Below are 19231 nucleotides of genomic sequence, written 5' to 3'. Positions count from 1 at the left end.
GTGTAAGAGGGTGCCCATCTCTCCACACCCTCTCCAACATCTATAGTCTCTTGCTTTGTTCATTTTAGCCACTGCCCAAGATGGCCTATGGGATGTTTGTGGACAGGAGGTCAAAAGCTTTTTTTTTTTTTTACACAAATGATTTTTAGAGCTGCAGAGGTGGAGTCAGCAGATTTGGCTGAGTGGGCCAGTATTCACTTCCTTCTTCTCTCGTGCTCCACATGTCTTAGTCCCAGAACCAATTACTTTGTCGAGGATGCCTGCCCCAAATAGAAAAAGGCCACATTTTGGTTAAAGATCGGCAAGTAGCTGTGCTAAGATCTCTACGCTAAGTCCTATCTCAATTCATTACCACTAAGAACTGCACTGCTCAGAATACTCTGTTGCCTATAGCATACAGTTACAGACCAAGTACGGGGAAAATTCCCAGAAGAATTGAATTTTGAGTTGGGTCTTGAAGGAAAGCAAAGGAAAAACAAATGCACTAAAATATCTTACCTGGTTTGGCACCTAGAGTGCTCTAGAGATAAGCTGTCCAATAAAACTTTCTGCAATGATGTAAATGTTCTTCCATACTATCCAGTATGGTAGCCACTAGTTGCATGTGGCTATTTTTTTTAATGTTGTTTATTTTTGAGAGACAGAGACATCGTGAGCAGGGGAGGGTCAGAGAGAGAGGGAGGTACGGAATCCGAAGCAGACTCCAGGCTCTGAGCTAGCTGTCAGCACAGAGCCCAACGTGGGGCTCGAACCCACAAACTGTGAGATCATGACCTGAGCCGAAGGTGGATGCTCAACCAACTGAGCCACCCAGGTGCCCCTGCATGTGGCTATTGAACACTTGATATGTGACTAATATGACTGAGGAACTGACTTTTTAACTTAATTTGTAATACTTTAAATTGAAATAGCCACTCTAGCTAGTGGCTACCATATTGGACAGCACAGCTCTGGTGCACATTTAGCCTGCCCAGATTCTGTTTTACATGCTCATTCTTTGCTTCATTCTCCTTGTGACCCTCCCCTGTCCCCATTCTTGTCTGCCTAGTCCTTCCAGTTTGATGTACTAATTGGCTGTTTTCCAGCTTCCAACATTGGTTGTTTCCTGGTTATTGATTTTCTCTCTCTCATCACAGCAGAACCCTGGACTATCTTCCATTTGACTCATGCCTTTATACCCACCAATTTGTCCCAGTGTGTGGACCTAGATAAAGTAGGATTCAGAGAATCCTGTCCTGCCACATTCGTCCCTTCACCAGGTCTTATTCACTCCTTTTCCTTCATTTCTTTTCTGGGCCACTTTAACCAGCCAGTTGGTAACCTGGAATATTCTTTGATGTTTTCCCTCCCTGACAACCTGAGTTAGAAGACGGGACAGTTGAAAGAAATGGAGGGTGGGGAGGGACGGTTATAACAATAAATACGTTGAAAAACTACCTTGATTTGAGGTCTCTGGTAGCAGGTAAGGGCTCCATCCTGAGGTCTTTTCTGTTGGTCATTTTTAACTTTGATTTGTATAAAGATAGAGTATCAATAGATTGATTACATTTGTGGATGTAAGGGATGGATTCAGGATACAAAAAAAGGCTCACGATAGGCCAAAGCATTTGATCAAATTTAACAAGATGAAATGTAACGATGACAAATCTCAGATCCTGTATTTGGATCTAAATGGCTAATTATCTACTTACCAATGTACAGTTTAGAAAGCTTGGTGTTTTTTTGCTGATCATTAATCAGTGGTGGATAACAAAAAGGTAATATACCCTGGGAAGGACTATAAAATCCTATCCAACAAGCAAGTTCTTATCCAAGAGAGATCTGCTCATTTCCATACCAATCAGGCCACACCTGGATCATTGTTTCAGGTTCTGAGCACTCACTTTAAAAAAGGGGAGGAGGGGGAGGAGACATTGATAAACTAGCCAAGGTAAAGGGACAAGTAATCTATCATATATGAACTGGGACCACTGAGCCTTAGGAGAGCAGACCATGGGGCAGGGTGACTGTCCTCAGTCTCTGCAGGAGAGTCACAAAATAGGGAGCAGACATGCCTAAAGGGGCTCCAGAGGGCAGAGCAAAAAACCAATGAGTGAAAATTCAAGCGGACTTCAGCCCAGTGGGAGGAAAATATTTCCAATTGAACTGTGATTTTTGGCAGTTTAATCTACAGAGGCAGAGTTTGGTAGAGACCCTGGAGGAACATTGTTAAACATGTCCCAAAGCCAGTCTGCTCAAATATGGATAGCCTCTCCAGTGATGGATGGCTCATTCAAATGTGTAGGCCCTATACTTGCTGACCCCGTTTAGCTTGCAGGTTCTATATTAAGTGTCAGATTCTTCTCATTCTAGCTCAGCATTTTAATTAAATAACCTTGGCTGCTTGCATGTGGAAAACAGGTTTCAAGCACAGAACCTCTAGCACCAAGCAGAATGGCAACATAATTTTAGCTCCTGAGCAAAATGGGTCTCACAATAGCGTCAGTGCCACATGCATATTAACATTTGAATATGCTGTATAATAAGCGTGCTAATTACTCCGAGAAGAATACTTAAAGAATAAAATCAGCTGTGATCATTAGAGGGGAAAGGGGCTAGCAATTTACAGCATGGCGGCTGCTTGATATTCAAAAATACATGATGGCTCTCGTCACAGGTAAAAGGTAATTACTATGATTATAAACTGTAATGATAGTGGCAGGAAGTGATCGGAATTTTATTGGAAGTAAGTACGCAGTAAAGTTGTGTTTTTTGTTGTTCTTGGTGTGTTTCTTTGTAACCACATTCAGATTTATTACTAATAAAAATGTGTCCCCATTTGATTGTTTGGTTCCTTTGAGCAGTTTAGATGTGAACCCATTGCTATATTGCGAATCTCAACGGTGCAGGAAATGGCTGGCAGAGTTTACAAGGGTGATGAGGAGTGGGGCGGGGCAAGGCCTCGGGTTGGCCACGGGGCCACGACAGTCACCTGGTGCTAGGATAGAAGCTGTAATGGGGACCTCTACCCCACGCCTCACATCATCTAGACCAGCAGTTCTCCAAGTCTCGCAGGCAGACCGCTAGTGGATCCTGCTACTCTTTCAGCGGGTCCATAAGACCAAATTATTTGTATAATAATAGTAAGGTGTTATTTGTCTTTTTCACAGTATTGAACAACCACATACTGTATGATTCAACTTATATGAAATGTCCCAAACGGGCTATAATCTATAGAGACACAACACAGAAGCAGTTGCTGGGGGAGGCCAGAAGGGAGAGCGACCACCTAATGGGTACAGGGTTTCCTTTTGGGGTGAGGAAAATGTTCTGGAACTAGATTCTCGTGGTGGTTGTGAATGTCTGAAATGTCATAGAATTGTATACTTTAAAATAGTTTAAATGGTGAACTTTATGTTATGTGAATTTTACCACATTTTTTTTAACGACAGAGAGAGAGTAAGTTTGTAGGTTGTACTGCATGAGAAATTCTTCCTATCCAGAATTTTGAAGCTTCTTGAGGGTTTTCTAGTCCTGGAAGTTCTCCTGTTTGTGAAGCCCTTTCAACAGCTATAATTATTAAAGTAAGGAAACATTTTCCCTATTCCCCGGGTAGGCTAGGCTCTTTAAAACCTTTAAAAGGCTGTTTAAAAGACTTTGCTTCATGCTTTATCCTTTTGTCTTACCCTTTCTGTCAACTCGGAAAGCTACTATTTGTTCCTTGAAGCCCACCTAAAAATGACGCTCCCTTGGTGAAATGTTCCTGGGCTTCCACCCCCAACCTACCCCAGAAGAACTGCCCTATCCCCCAGTCTGGGTTCTTATAGTACTCTGCTGATATTCCTTATATCGTATTCCTGATGCAAGGAATTGTATCACAGTTACTCACAATACATAATGTTTTGTTAATGTGTCTGTCTCTCCTAAAAGGTGACTCATTAAAAGTGGGAGTATTTCTCATTACCCCAAAATCCCAGTACATGTGCGTGCGCATGCACACACACACACACACACACACACACACACACAGCTCTCCAAATGTTGTATCAATCAATAGCTTTATAATTAGTACTTTTAAAGGATTTTTATTCATCTATTTTGAGAGGGATAGAGAGAGCACATGTGCAACCTGGGGGAAGCAGAGAGAAAGGGAGGGAGAGAGAGAGAATCCTAAGCACAGAGCCTGATGCTGGGCTTGAACTCACAAACTGAAATCCAAAGTCAGACACCCAACCTACTGAGCCACGCAGGCTCCCCTTAAGTATTTTTAAAAAGGCTTTACAAACATTGACTCATTTAATCCTTATAATCTTATATACATTTTATAGAGGGTTCATCTGAGGAAACAAACACTTGGGGTGTGACGAGATGTTAAAACAGCAAAACCATGTGACAGTAAAACCACAGTATAGCTTGGCACATGGTTGGTGTTCAATAAATACCTATTCTGGCAAAAGGAAAACTGGCTAATAATATTAGGTAAATAAAAGAGTTCTATTCTTCTGATTTGTTAAATGTTTACATATATTTTTTAGACTTCACAGAGTGTTAGAGCTGGGAGGGACCTTGGCTAGCTCCCTGTGCAAGTTAGAGATAGGGCAGGGGAGCTCCCAGCAGGTCCTGTGGAAGCAACATGGCCCTGGAGCTTAAGGGGAGAGATCAGAAGCAGGGAAGTCCCCCTGAAGCAGAGAGAGTGAATAAGTTAACCAAGTGAGAGATGGTAGCTTAAGACAATTATTCAACCACCACTAAGGAAACCCTCTACTCAGGAGAGAGGCCAGAGGAAGGCAGGAGAACTAAGAGATGGGAGAGCCAGAGAGCAACACAAGAGGCCCCAGAGCACGCATGCTCCACAGGGGACACGCAGAGTCTCATGGCAAAGAGCACATCAAGGCTTCCCACAAAATCCAACTGTATCTCTTACCCCACATCACTCTGAGAGCTCTTCCCAGAGGCAACTGTTGCCAACTCTTAGCTTCTGATGTTTACCTCCATATTTATAGACACATATTTCTGTTGCTATACCTTGGTTTTCCCACTTTAGACATTATATATTGAGTTCCCAGTAGTAGATTAGGATTTAGCTGTCCACTGCCACTCCTAACAACCAGGTGTGCACCAGTAAACTGGAAGCTGAGTGACCCATCTGAAAGGGAGGCAGCTCCTCCCTATCAGGTTACTGCCAGGAATGCAGCTCCAGGCTGACAGTATGTGTCAAAGTATGTTAATTTGTAAGTAACCAAACCACAGCCAAGAAACTGTCTTAAAAATGAAGCTCCCACCAGAAGTCCAGGGTAACTCAAGCTTCAAGGTTAGTTTGATTCAGCAGAACACCAAGGTCATCAATGCTGACTTCCGTGTGAGATGGCTGCCAACAGTCCGTGAGCTCCTCACCCATATCCAGACAGATGAAGGTCATTTCTGGAAGACTCGTTAGCAAACCACTCTTAGTCTAGATTGGGTCACGTAGTGGATACTGGGCAAGTCTCCTCAGTTCTCCTCTTCAAGGCAGGCATAGCCATCCTCAGCTACTGGGAATATTCTGGCAGTCAGTCTCAGGTCTAGGAAGCCAATTCTCCCAAGGTTTTACACCCCTTCCCGGGGTACAGCCTGAACTGGCTGATGTGGAAATACAGATGCCTAGCCCCTATACTTCAGTTTGGGGTAATTCTGAAGGGCCATCCCCATTCTCAAGTTCCTGGTGGGATCAGCTGAGGCCTTGGTTGGAACCACACTAGTTAGTTGGTCAGCTTCTCACACCCACCCTGTCCTCTTCATGTCCCCAAGGGTGTATGTTCTGAGAACGCTCCTCAATAAAGCTTGTATGTGCTAATTCTCCATCTCAGATTCTGTTCTCGGGGACCCCAATCTAAGACAGTGCCAGCTTCTGAATCAGCATGACAAGAGGTGGGACTGTGTTAATGAAGTAGGACTAGTTTGCATACCCTGTTATAGAACCAGGGCTGGGATCAACGTCTCACAAAGCACATAGGCTGAAGCAGAGAAGATAGGGACTGGAATAAAACTTTGAATTTTAATAAAAAAGAGAAGGATCATCTTGGGGAGGAAATGATACAGATTTTTTTTTTCATCTTTCAAGAGAAGCCAGAATCTCATGTTGTTTTAACATTGGAAATGAACTGAGATGTTTTTAAATGCTATGAAGAGCCAACAAGACATTGTCCAACGTTTCAGCAGTCTGCAATATTGGCCAGAAAGAACATAGGTATAGTTTGTAGCCCCAGAGAGCAAAGCTAGGACCGATAGTTATGTGAAATCAAGATTTCAGTTCAACCTGATGAACAGTTTCCTAATGATGTGAGTAATATAAGAGTAGAATGAAGCATCTCAGGAGGAGGTGAATTCTTTGGCACCAAGGTTCATGTTTGGGTCTTCTCAGAATTTGAAGTGTATGATCTTTGAGATCCTATTCATTTATATCCACATAAAGTGCCCTATATTCACAAAATGTCACTGATCCACCCTTTTCCCAATATTAACAGCAACCAGCATTGGGATTGTACCAATAGTACTAGTGAAACACGACTCAGTTTTATTTTCCTGGAATACACCTGACTCATCACTTCTGGATATTTATTTAAGTAGCAAAAGGGAAAAAGGTATCTTGTCTTAGATATAAAGATGCCACTAGCAAATCCTTTACAGATATCACATCACGATAACCTCTGTTACTTAGAAATTACATTTATTCTAGCATGTCAGAGCTGGAAGCATCTCAAAGATTATGCAGTACTGTTCCATTTAATGGAAGACACAGAGAGGGGAAGGAACCTAAATTACACAGCAAAACCAGGACCAGGATCTGGATCTCTTTACTGTTGGAGCAGAGTGCATCCCATTGCAACCCAAATGACCTGTTTTTTGTCATTGAGCTGAAGTAATCCTCATCACCCAGCTATCTCAGAGTGACAGTACTTCTGGTCTAATGGACTTCAAGGTTCTAGGAGGTACCCAGTCTCTGGTGGCCATTCCCTTTCAGCAGCCTAGAACACCCAACCATTTATAGAGATAGTTTATTTGATTGTGTTTAGTGATTACTTGTTTTAAAGGTATTATGTTCACATGGTTCCAAATTTACTGTCCTTTCCATGATGTCATCATACCTGGAAAAAAAAGCCATGGTTTCAGCCATCAGGAGCAGGATGAAGGTACACGTGGGCCTGGAGGATAGGCTGAGCCACTGAACCAGAGCTCCTTAAATTCCCTAATAGGACAGAGCCCGCAGAGGGACAAATTGGCCCAAGCTGTAAAGAGAAGAGGGACTCAACAGGGAGATGATCACCTTGAAATAGGACTTGTCTCATCTTGCTGCTTCATCCCATACCTCTAATCTGACACAACGCCCTATTGAATCTTCCTGTGAAATTTTTATCCTGCCTGGCTCTCCCTCTCTTCCTCTCACAGCAAAAAACAAAAACAAACAAACAAAAAACACAAAACAAAAGACAAAAAAACAAAAACTTGATTTGGATTTGAGTTACCCCACATGTAGATTATTGCCACAGGCTTTTAATGCACTTCCTCTGGGTGCAGAAATAGCCTAAACTGAAATGAACATGTATTACATCTGGTTTTTATTTATAGCACGTGTGTAAATTATGCTGATATTTTAAGAAGCTTAAATTTTTACCCTTCGAATCTACATAGTGAAGAAAACACCTAAGTGCCATGCAAAGACTTGCTCCAGCTCAGAAACAAGACTGGTCACCAGAAAGAAGAAACTTGCTCAGAAAATGGATAAACCAGTTGCATTATATTTATATAGTAGTATACTATTCATTAAGGCAAAGAAGTGAGCTACTGATGCACCCAGCAACCCAGATAAAGCTCAAAAGTGCCATGTTGTGTGAAAGAAGTCAGATACAAGAGAGCACCTGTTGTATGATTTCATTCGTATGAAGTTCAATAACAGGTAAAATCATCTCTTGGGGATATAATTTGAGATAAGGGTTGCCTGTGATAGGGCACTGGAAGGGATGCAGGGGAATGTGATAGCTGTACTTTCGAACTTGATTGGGTTATCGGTTATACATGGGTATACATTTGTCAGAACTCACCAGCTGTATCCTTAACAACTGCACATTTTACTGTATGTAATTATTCCTTAGATTAAGCGAGAAAAAAATCTACCTTCTCAGGTTGTTGTAGAAAGAAGAACCCAGATGTCTGGTGAAAAACAATGACTTCCTAATAGTCCCCTGCTCTCTCTCAACTTCTCACTAAAAACATCTGAAGAATTGGGGAAATTCAGATCTCTCAGCACCATACAAATTCCGACAGAAGTGCAATGCCAGTGTCTTGGCATCATTTCTTCTCCTTTAAGGTGCATGTTGCAGCTGGATTAAGAAAATCATATCTACCACTTTCTTTCTTTTTTTTTTAAGGTATCTCCAGACTATGATACTTTTTTTAATAAAATTTTTTGAGTTCATTTATTTATTGGGGGGGGGGCACAAGCAGAGGAGGGGCAGAGAGAGAGGGAGAGAGTCCCAAGCAGTCTCTGGACCCTCAGCAAAGAGCCCGAGGTGGGGCTCAAACTCACCAACTGCAAGATCATGATCTAAACTTAACTGATGGAGCCACCCGAGTACCCCACTTCCTACCACTTTCATTCCCTGAGCAGACGCCTGAGAAAGGGTATGAAGCTCCTTGGCCCCACCCACATCATCTGTCCTCTGCCACCCTGGGGACATCTAGCCCTTGGGAACAGATCTAAGGCAGCCAGAACACCATTTCTCAGTATCCACAGCCACTGACAGGAGGCTCCCCTGCCAGCTCGCCTGCAGTTTAAATTTCATTTGTTTCAGAGTTAATACACCGGAGTTTTTAACGCCAACAGCGCCGGCGCTTGTTACCCAAACAGCAGCTCCTGCCCTGCCCTTCCCACCTCACCCCCCATTCTCCCCAGGCTTCCAGTTCTTTTAGCTGTTGCCTCTGGTGTTTGCCTCCTTTTATATAAATAATGTGGTTATATTACTCTTTGGGTTTTGTTTTTATTTGACACATTAACTATTACTATTAACTACTGACCTCCTACTATAAAAAATAGGAATTTCACTCTCTCACACCCTCACTCCTGCATAGTTTTGACCACCCCTCCTTTCAGTACTGATTATTTGTTAATGTGACTTCATGTTCCCAGATGACCCACATAAAAAACTGTATTTCTTGTACATTTTTATTTTTCCTGGAGTTAAGAATTACCTCTTTTCATTGTCTTCATATCTCCATCGGAGCTATGAAATTATCGGTCAGTGTGCTTACACAGGAGGTAACCCTCGTTTTCATCTTCCAGGATCCTCCTGGAGTCCTCTGACCTCTTGCTCCATCTGTACTGGGTTGCTCTTGAGGCTTGCCATACAGCGACTTTTGTGGGAGTATATTCTCCAGTAGCTTCATGAGAAAGAGTGCATGGAGGGTTACTATTTTGAGATCCTGAATGTGTGAAAACATTTTTAGTTTTCTTTCACTCTTGAATGATCGATTGGCTGCGTGTTAAGTTCTTAGAGGAGGATCCTTTTCCTCGGAGTTTTCTCAGGAGGCATGAATTACTCTACTGTCTTCTAGCTTCCCATGATCTATTGAGAAGTCTCATAAAATTTGCTAAAGAAAAACATTTTTAATGTTTATTTACTTTTGAGAGAGAGAAAGACAGAGAGTGGGTGCAAGTGGGGGAGGGCCAGAGAAACGGAGACATCGAATCTGAAGCAGGCTCCAGGCTCTGAGCTGTCAGCACAGAGCCTGCTGCGGGGCTTGAACCTACCAACTATGAGATCATGACCTGAGCCTCCCAGGCGGCCCATAACATTTGACTTTTGATCCTTTCAGTATGACTTTTTCCCCCCTCTCCTAGGATACTTTTAGGATCTCTGGTTTTTGGAAATCTCATTACACTATGATTTAGTGGGTCATTTCAATCTGAAAATCCAAAGGAACTGTGTTGCATTACTGCTTGATAAGTTCATCCTTTGCATCTATAGATACTGAAAAACTGACATTTGAGGGTCTCTCAGTAGAAATACCAGTTTGCTTCCTGGCCACTAGTCTTTAAGACCTATCAATGCACATAGAGTTTCCACTCACCTTTTTATGCCTCTCTTGTAAATATGAATGGATATTCAAGAATGATCAGATGCCTAGGAAAGACTCTAACACAAAAATCTGAATTAGTAAAAAGGAACTTGGAGAAAATGAACACAATTCAGATATGATGATAAAACTTTATCTCCTCAAAGATAGAAAAGATGTTTCATCAATGAAATAAAAACAGGATGCTACGAAAAATGAACAATTATAAAGAACAAGAGAAAGCCCTGAAAAATTAAAAATATTATAGGAAAGATAAAACAAATCTGGTTATTTTAGATATTTTCTCTTAAATCAGTCACTTTCTCCCCAAAAGGATCCTCCAATCTTCTGCTTTGGAGATTATCTAGTAGACTTCTGGAACCAAGTGCAGGAAGGGGAGTTGGAAGGATGTCTCACAGTTTGGGATGCAGATAGACTTCCACTTAATTCTCTCCATTTTATGCTTCTCTCTTTCTTGAATTCTGATTAATCTAACGTTGGACCTCTTGGACTGTCCTTTAATTCTATTTTTATTTTAGTAATTTTTTTTCTTTTTGTTCTGCTTTCTGGAAAAATTTCCTCAACTTTACTTTTGAATCCTTCTAAAGATTTGGGAGAAGATGGCAATAAGCATATGAGTTAAATCCACCACCATTATCAAGTTACAGAGCATTTCTGCTACTTCAAAAGAAACACCATACTCATTAGCACTCACTCCCCAGTACTCCCAGCCCTTGGCAACCACTAATCTTTCTGCCTCTGTGAAGTTGCCTATTTTACACATTTCACATAAATGGAATCACATGCGGCCTTCATGTCTCGCTTCTTTAATTTAGCATAATAATTTTAAGGTACATCTTTGTTGTAGCATCTATCAGTATCACACTCCTTCTTGTGGCTGAAAAAAATTCCATTGTATGGATATACCACATTTTGCTTATTCATTCATCGGTTTAGAGACACTCACATTATGTACACCTTATGGCCATAAATAACACTGCCATAAACATTCATGTGCAAATTTTGTATGGACATATATTTTCATTATCCCGGGTACATACCTTGGGATGAAACTGCTGGCTTTGTTTAGATTTTTGAGGAACTGATATGCTGTTTTCCAAAGCAGCTTCACCATTTTACATTCCCACCAGCAATGAACAAAGGTTCCAATTTTTCTACATCCTCACTGACACCTGTTGTCCATCATTTTTATGATAGCCATCTTGGTGGGTGTGACGTGGTGTATCACTGTGGTTTTGGTTAGCATTTCCCAGTGTTTACTGATCTTGAGCTCCTTTCATGTGTTTATTGGCCATTTGTATGTCTTCTTCAGAGAAATGTCTATTTACAGTTTTTGTTCATTTTTAATTGGGTTATCTTTTTGTTAAGTTCTAATAGTTCTTTTTACATTCTGAATATAAGTCCCTTATTAGATACATGATTTCCAGATATTTTCTCCCATTCCATGCATTGTCTTTTCACTTTCTTCATGGTATCACTTGGAGCACAAAGTCTGTAAATTTTGATTAAGTCAGCTTTATCTTTTTTTAGTTTGTTTTGCTCTTCGTGTCACAACTAAGAAAGCTTTACCTAACCCAAGGTCATTAAAATGAACTCCTTTGTTTTCTTTTGAGTCGTATAGTTTTAGCTCTAATATTTAAGTTTATGATCTACTCTGAGCAAATTTTTTTATATTCTCTGAGGCAGAGATTCAACTTCATTCTTTTGCATGTGGATATATAATATACTCCAGCACCATTTCTTTAAAAGACTATTCTTTTCACATAGAATTGTCTTGGTGCCCTTAGGTTTTCAACTTTGTCCTAAGTTGAAAACTGACCAACAAAGATCTTTTAAAAGATAATATACTTAGGGTTACCTGGGTTAAGCATCTGACTTCGGCTCAGGTCATGATATCGCAGTTCGTGAGTTTGAGCCCTGTGTGGGGCTCTGTGCTGACAGCTTGGAGCCTGAAGCCTGCTTCAGATTCTGTGTCTCCCTCTCTCTGTCTGCCTCTCCCCTGCTCACACTTTGTCCCTCTCCTTCAAAAATAAATAGGCATTAAAAAATTGTTTTAAAAAGATAATATACCTAATTTAGGCAAGGGTGAGGGGAAATCTTACACCATGCTAATGGGAATATAAAACAAATACAGTCTATAAAGGGCAATTTGCCATGCACATCCAAATTTGAAATATATACACTTTGATTCAGGAATTGTACTTCCAGGAATTTATTTCCAGGAGCTAATTGTATAAAGGGGTTATGCATAGTGGTGAACAACTGGAAGTAACTTAAATGGCTGTGAGTAGGAGACCAGGTGAATAAACTATGCCACTTCCATACAATCAAATATGATGTAGACTCTAAAAATGATGGAGATAAAATAAATTAACAAACAAGTAAATATGATGGAGACCTAGATTTATTGGTTTGGAGCTATCTACTGCTAGGAGAAAAAGAAAAGCACGTCACAAACCACCACTTATAGGCTCCATTTATATAATATTACGTATTTTACATATGCATCTACATTCATAGAGATAGTTTGGGGAATATTCACAAAAATGTTAACCGTGGTTGCAACTAGGTAATGGGATTTTGGCTGGCTTGTATTTTCTTCTTATACTTTTTTGCATTGCATGAATTTGCTACATGAATATGTATTGTCTTTATATTCAGAAAAAGAAAAGCTATTTTCATTTTGTAGAAGAAAGTCCTCAAGGAATGTATATTGTGGAAGACTCTTCAGTGGCATGGAAATGTGTTCATAATATATTAACCAAAAAAAAAGCAGGTTCCAGTATCATCCCCCTTATCAAAAAATTTTAATATATACAGCATTTCCTAGGCACTATGATACATTTTTCACTACTTGCTATTTCTGAAATAAGGATGTCTCTCATAATCAATATGAATATTTAATGTAGTAGTCTCCCCCTTCCCCCCCTCCTGAAAAGCTGTTATTAATGAGACGATGCTTCTGGCAATCTGAGACTTGAGAAAGTACCATATGTGTGTAGAGAAAAGACTGGAGGAATAGATACCAAAACACGAGCAGTGCTTAGCCCTGAGTTGAGATGTTAATTTTCTTCTTTCCGTTAAATATAGTTTCCAAGTTTTCTATAGTGTGTACATAGATAAAAATTAAAAATAATAATAAGCCACCCAGGAACCTGACTGCTCTGCTTTTCAAGGAAAAAGTAGAGTGGGACTTATGGCCTTTACCAAAAAAAGAGCCTAGCAAATTAGGGAGCACATATACTGCGAGAGTAGTGTCAGATTCTAGAGTGAGGGAGGAGTACCTTGCGTGCCCACCAAGGGGCCCCGGCCAGGCAGAAGCTGGCAAAGCAAGCTTGAGAACAGATGGAAAGTTCAATCAACAGGAACAGGACTCTGAGATCAGTCTTAGTACCTTGTGGACAAGAAAATCCCTGTGAGGTAGGAGAGGATACAGATGGTGAGGATGCTGGCTAATTATGGAGGAGAGGGATGCCCAACACTGTGGGGCCACGCAGATATTTTCCAGGCTAGCTCAGGGACACATTCCCAATTCCTCAAGAGACACCAAGGACTGAGTCAAATGGAAAAGGAGCCCACCCCTTTTGAGAGTGAAAACTTATGTAGTTTTGGGTGAGCCCTTCTCTCAGCCAAAGGTGCGGGGTCCCTCTAGGAGTTGGAGAACATGGAGCAGAAGTGAAGAGCTGATGGCCACAGCAGACCTTCCACAGCCTCTGAGGTCTCATAGCAGCTCGGTCTCTGTTTAGGGTAAGGGCTTGGGCTTTTGGTGACTGTGCCAGGGACACAGAGGAGAATGCTAGGCACTGAGCCAGGTAGGAGCTTCACCCACATGATCATATCTAATCCTCACAGCAGTCCCCTGATGAGCAAACTGAGGCTCAGAGAGGTTATGTGGTTGTCTATAGGCACACAGCCAATAAGTGATAGAACATGATTCCCAACTCAAGAGTCCCTCTCTGAAAAGGGAAAAACTGAGCAGAGTTAATGCTCATACTAAATATATATATTTTTTTAACAAAATTTGCACAATACACAGGTGGACAAAGTCTGCAAGGATATATGACTTAATGGTGGAATGGTAGATATGTCTCAGTGGCAGGAATTTAAATTAAAAATTTTTTTTCTGGGCTTTGGTGGTTTGATTTATTTATTTATTTATTTATTTATTTATATTTTGCTTTCCACCTCCTCCATGACTAGCATGTAAATCATCTTTTTAAAAAAATGTTGTTTTTTTTTTAAATGTTTTATTTATTTTTGATACAGAGAGAGACAGAGTATGAGAGGGGGAGGGGCAGAGAGAGAAGGAAACACAGAACCGGAAGCAGGCTCCAAGCTCTGAGCTAGCTGTCAGCACAGAGGACGCGGGGCTCGAACCCACGAATGTGAGATCTGACCTGAGCCGAAGTCGGATGCTTAACTGACTGAGCCACCCAGGCGCCCCTTTTTTTATGTTTTTTATTTATTTTTGAGACAGGTAGAGACAGAGCATGAGTGGGAAGGGGCAGAGAGAAACAGAGACAGAATCATAAGCAGGCTCCAGGCTCTGAGCTGTCAGCACAGAGCCCGATGTGGGGCTCGAACCCACGAATGTGAGATCATGACTTGAGCCGAAGTTGGAGGCTTAACCAACTGAGCCACCCAGGCGCCCCTAAATCTTCTTAAAGCAGAGAAAACAAGAAACTTTTTCAGAAGCAGTTGTGAGGACTAGCGGATCAAAGTCATGAGAGTGAATTATAGTGAGACCTTAATAACAGAGAAATCCAGGTTCTTACCGGCTACATGAGTTCCACTTGGCTTCACGGAACCTGTTTCCTAAACAACAAAAGGGGATTATAATCTTGTCCCAGCGAGCTATTGCCAGGATTAACTGAGATGTAATGTACATTAAAGTCTCAAGCACGGTGCTTGGTATAAGGATCGTGTTTAATAAATATTATATGTGGCGAGTCATAGCTCTTCACGCTGCACCAGGAAGGCCTAGCACCTAAGGCCATTTCAGGGAGCAGAAATGAATCTGGTTTCTTAGGCAGGGGTCCCTTACTAGACCTGTAGCTGCCAGCACACCTGACCCTCTCCCCGCCTCTGTTTTTATCATCTGGAGACTAACTGGATCTCATTCCTTACCCCATTTTCATCTAATTATTTGCCTCTCTTTCTCCCTTCGTTTCAACAGTCTCAGCTGCCTAGACAGTAGTTTTGAATACATCTGACATCATTTTCAACATAACACATTTGCAGAGCACCTGGGTCCTAAAGGTGATCCCAGGCTTCTACTCTCCATACCCTCAGATATATTTGTATGAGCTCACGGTCTGTTTGAGAATCTAGGTCCTTCAACTCCCACTTGGAGTCTGACTGCTGTAGGAGGTACACACAGGGTGTTGTGGAAACCCAAAAGGCAGATTTACTGGGGTATGCACACATGCATGGGAGAGTAGGGGAGAAGTATTTAGTATTTAAAGAACAATGATTTCCTCACCCTAACTCATGCGTCAGCTTCATATACTATCTTTGCTAAAGAGAAAGTGTGCCCATTCTGCCAAACTGGCTTCAGAGCCAGTCAAATCAATGCTTGAGTGGGGCTGTTTTGTCTCGTCTTCAGATTTATTAAATTCTGTTCACAGCCACAAAGTTTGTGGAAGGCTCTGGTCATCTGATGATGTTGCTGAGGCAGTGGGGTGGAACAGGGCCAAGGAGTTACAAACTAGCTCAGAGTGTTCTCCTCGGACATTTTGGAGCTTATTGGAATACACATTCTGATTAACAGGCAGTTTTAGGCCTCAAATGAGTGCCCAAACTGGGCACTATTTGACAGATTTTTTAAAACTTATTAGGCAAACACTAATATTAATGGGAACAAAAAGATTTGCCCATAGTTCAGGCTCCCTAAGAAACTCAGTGGTTTTCACTTTTGCTTATTCTCTTCCAGCCCTAGTTCAAATCCATAAATCCCTGGACACGATAATAATTGTCGATTAGATACAATTAATCTACTTCTTTCACACACCCAGATGCATACTCAGAATGATGTTAAGTACAGCAACATTCAAAACCAGGGCACTGTGACAACAGCCCCTTCAGGCCTGTGGACTGACAGTCCAGTGGAAGACGTTGGCAGGGCAATGTGACACACCCTGTTCTGCCTGTGTTATTTATGCCTCTGGCAGCGAAGCCCCTGACAAAGAAGCATGTCACTGGAACACATGCTCTTTGTTCACAGAGGTGCATGCCAGCACCGGCTGTGTCAGAAGGGACAGTACCGGGTTTGTAGTCTCTCCTCCTTTGGCTCTTTTGCTTTCTTTTTATTTGCTTGCACATTGTGGCTATGTTTATTAATTACTTTGTAGCTTAATCTTATAAAACAGACATTTATCCTGTGAGCTATGTACCATGGGGAAAGAGGCCTTCATACCCTTGAGTTGGTTATAAAGAGAGGACAGGATCTCAAGATTTGCCCCTTTTCTCCCTAAGGATCAATAGCACCTCTCCCATGAGCCACCAGGTTACTGTTCTCTCTAGCCCAGAGCTACCATGTTTCAGTCTCCGTCAGCATCTGTCCTTTACCTGTGAGAAGGCCTAAATACCGTTTGGTATTAAAGGTTAGCTACAAGTGCTCTCAACCTACTGTTCAAAGCGGGCCCCATGCTATTACTTCATTCCCGTTGGACTGATGGTGTAACAGGAAAGATAGCAGACTTTGGAGTCAGATCATCTGGGTTTAAATCTTAGCTCTACCTCCTGTTGGCCATGCAGCTTGAGGACCCAGAGCTTCTGTTCCTCATCTGTAAAATGATTAAAACACAATCTACTTCACAGGGTTGTTTGAAGATTACATGAGAAAGAACATATTCAAGCCCTGAAAGTGGATAGCTCAAATATCGCTTGTTAGTTCATGTAACAGATTTGCTAGTTTTTCACAAAATCCTTTATCTCATGGCCCTGTGGTTCTCATAACCTTATAGTTACAGACCTCCGGTGACATCCGGAAGACTACTACTTCCCTCACAATTCTTCCCTCACATTCTTAGCAGATGTCTGCTAAGAATAACGTTTTACACACAACACTCAAGAAACAATGTACTATAAAGTTTTTGCCTTTCCCCCAAATGCTTCTAAAACTTTCTTTGCTTTGAAATTTTAAGTCGATATTTTAAAAATTGATATGGGTGGTTTCATTTGCCACTAAATGAACTCAGGGAAAATGGAAGGGATTTCTTCATTTCAAGAAAACCTTAGGTTAATGAATAGAATTGCGTGTTTTTCTCTTTCATAAGTTGTGGTCAATATTGTCTATTAAGATCGTGTCTGATTTGACACATGACATACTTACTTATTTTAAGCTTAATACACCGTGAAGTGACTCCCCTGAGGCCTGCAAAACAAACTTAGTGCTCTAACCCTGGCTCTCAGGGTGCTGTCGGAGCCAGACCATTACAAAGGCTACCTGCCAAGCTTCACGAAACGCAGCCCATCGAGAATTTACACACCTCGCAGGGGTGCCCTGAGGAATAAACGAGATAAAAGTCTGCGGGAACACTTCGTAAAACTCCGAGACCCCATTAGAAATGCTAATTGCTGTCTTGCTAGCCTATGTTTAAATGTTAGAAAACGCAGGGAGATTCTCCGAAACTTGGGGACGCTCAGTCCCTCTGCGACACGGGCGGGCGCCGGGGCTGACCGTGTCCGCAGGCCGCGAAGGCCAACTCCGCCGGGTGCCGCGCGGTGAGACGCCGGCCGGCCGCAATTCCGCCCCCGACGGGGGTCCGCACAGCATTGCCCTCCCTCTCTCTAGGCCAAAGGGACGCGTGTTCGGGCTGTTGGCTTCGCACGGTGTAAGGGAGAGTAAGGCGAAGCCCAAAACCCCTGTCCCGCGCTCCTTTCGGGTCTCCCGACTTCGCGGGCGTAGGGCTGGCCTGGTGGAGCCTCCGAAGTCCGACTCGGCTTTAAGGACCCCCGCAGCCGTCCGGGCAAACGTCCAAGCGAGGACCAGAGACCCACCTCCTAGCGCGACCAGGTGGGGCCCCGAGGGGGTGGGCGTCTCAGCTCGGCTGCAGGCCGGGATGCCCCCGAGGAAGGTCTTACATCAGCCACCCCACGTGCAGTTGGAGGGAGGGAGGAAGTCGCTCCAGTCCCCGGGGCTGCGCCTCCCCCCACCCATCCCCGGCCTCAGCCCCTCCCGCCGCGCGTCTCCCCGCCCCGTCCTTGGTGCCTCAGCGGCCGCCGAGCCGAGCAGCGCCGCGCGGGGCCGAGTCGAGCCGAGCAGCCGCCCGCGCCGCGTCGCCGGTTTAAGTGCAGTGCGGGGCCGCGGCCGGGGGCGGCGGTAGTGAGACCAGCGTTGCGCTCCAGCCCCCTTTTCCCTCCATGGTTTCTCTCCGCTCCCGTGAGTAACTTGGCTCCGGGGGCTCCGCTCGCCTTCCCGCACGCCGCCCGCCGCTTAGGACCGCTCCGCCGGCCTCTGCCGCCAGCAGACTCTTTCCGACGGCCCTCGCTGCGCAGGCCGGGACGCCTCTCCCCCCTCCGCCCCCGCCGCGGAAAGTTAAGTTTGAAGAGGGGGGAAGAGGGAAACATGGACATGAAGAGGAGGATCCACCTGGAGCTGAGGAACCGGACTCCGGCAGCTGTAAGCAGAGCCCCCGTGGAGCGCCCTCTCCCCCCGATGACTTGCATGTAATGGTGGCCACCTGCGGGGCCCGGGCCGCAGGTTCGCTGGCCTCGGCTTGGAGAAGGGCGCAGCTCGCGGGCTCGGACAGGGAAGGCGGGCGGGCGGGCTGGCGGGCGTGGAGGGGGGGAGCGAGCGCGCGGGGATTAACTCTTTGGCGCCCGCGGGCCCCCGCGGCTGTCTGGGGAAGGCAATGGGGTGGGGGAAAGCAAACTTTGAGCTCCTCGCCCGCCGGGGTCCTTTCCCGGAGGAGCGCGTGTGCGTGTGGCCGGCGGCGAGGGAGGGAGGAGGGGGTTGTGTAACGCTGGGAGCCATGTTTGCAGCCTCCCGGGATGCGCGGCCGGGCGGAGGCCGGGCCTGCCGAGGAGCCGCGCGGATAGCCGGGGCTGGGCCGCCTGGGCTCCGCGCGCCCCCGGGACGGCCTGGGAAGGGGCTCAGGCGGGGCGGGGCCTTCTCCGGTCAGGCCTCGCGGTTGGCGCC

The 19231-nt window shown here is 43.9% G+C and overlaps 1 protein-coding gene and 2 long non-coding RNA genes across 4 annotated transcripts in view; 1 reads left to right on the top strand and 2 right to left on the bottom strand.

Annotated features, from left to right (window-relative positions):
• Positions 1-100: 100 nt before the first annotated feature.
• Positions 101-10280, bottom strand: LOC115276982. Its single transcript, XR_003902146.1, has 3 exons — positions 10084-10280; positions 9205-9393; positions 101-260 (listed from the first exon to the last, which is right to left on the bottom strand). It is a non-coding gene; the product is annotated as an uncharacterized LOC115276982 (long non-coding RNA).
• Positions 10281-14718: 4438 nt separating this feature from the next.
• Positions 14719-18084, bottom strand: LOC115276983. The gene is made up of 3 exons (XR_003902147.1): positions 16718-18084; positions 14865-14904; positions 14719-14749 (listed from the first exon to the last, which is right to left on the bottom strand). It is a non-coding gene; the product is annotated as an uncharacterized LOC115276983 (long non-coding RNA).
• A 260-nt stretch (positions 18085-18344) lies between these two features.
• Positions 18345-19231, top strand: part of ANP32B (acidic nuclear phosphoprotein 32 family member B) — a 24395-nt gene continuing 23508 nt past the window's right edge. The window contains exon 1 of one of the 2 annotated variants that reach the window (XM_029920435.1): positions 18345-18712. In XM_029920435.1, the coding sequence (XP_029776295.1) occupies positions 18659-18712 (54 nt within the window). In that variant the 5' untranslated portion in view covers positions 18345-18658. The remainder of the gene's footprint in view (positions 18713-19231) is intronic. The other variant, XM_029920436.1, reaches the window with a different exon arrangement.

Source organism: Suricata suricatta, chromosome 13, assembly GCF_006229205.1.
Source record: "Suricata suricatta isolate VVHF042 chromosome 13, meerkat_22Aug2017_6uvM2_HiC, whole genome shotgun sequence".
Taxonomy (NCBI): Eukaryota; Metazoa; Chordata; class Mammalia; order Carnivora; family Herpestidae; genus Suricata; species Suricata suricatta.
The sequence above is the reverse complement of the archived record's forward strand: the minus strand, read 5'-3'. Positions and strand labels throughout refer to the sequence as shown.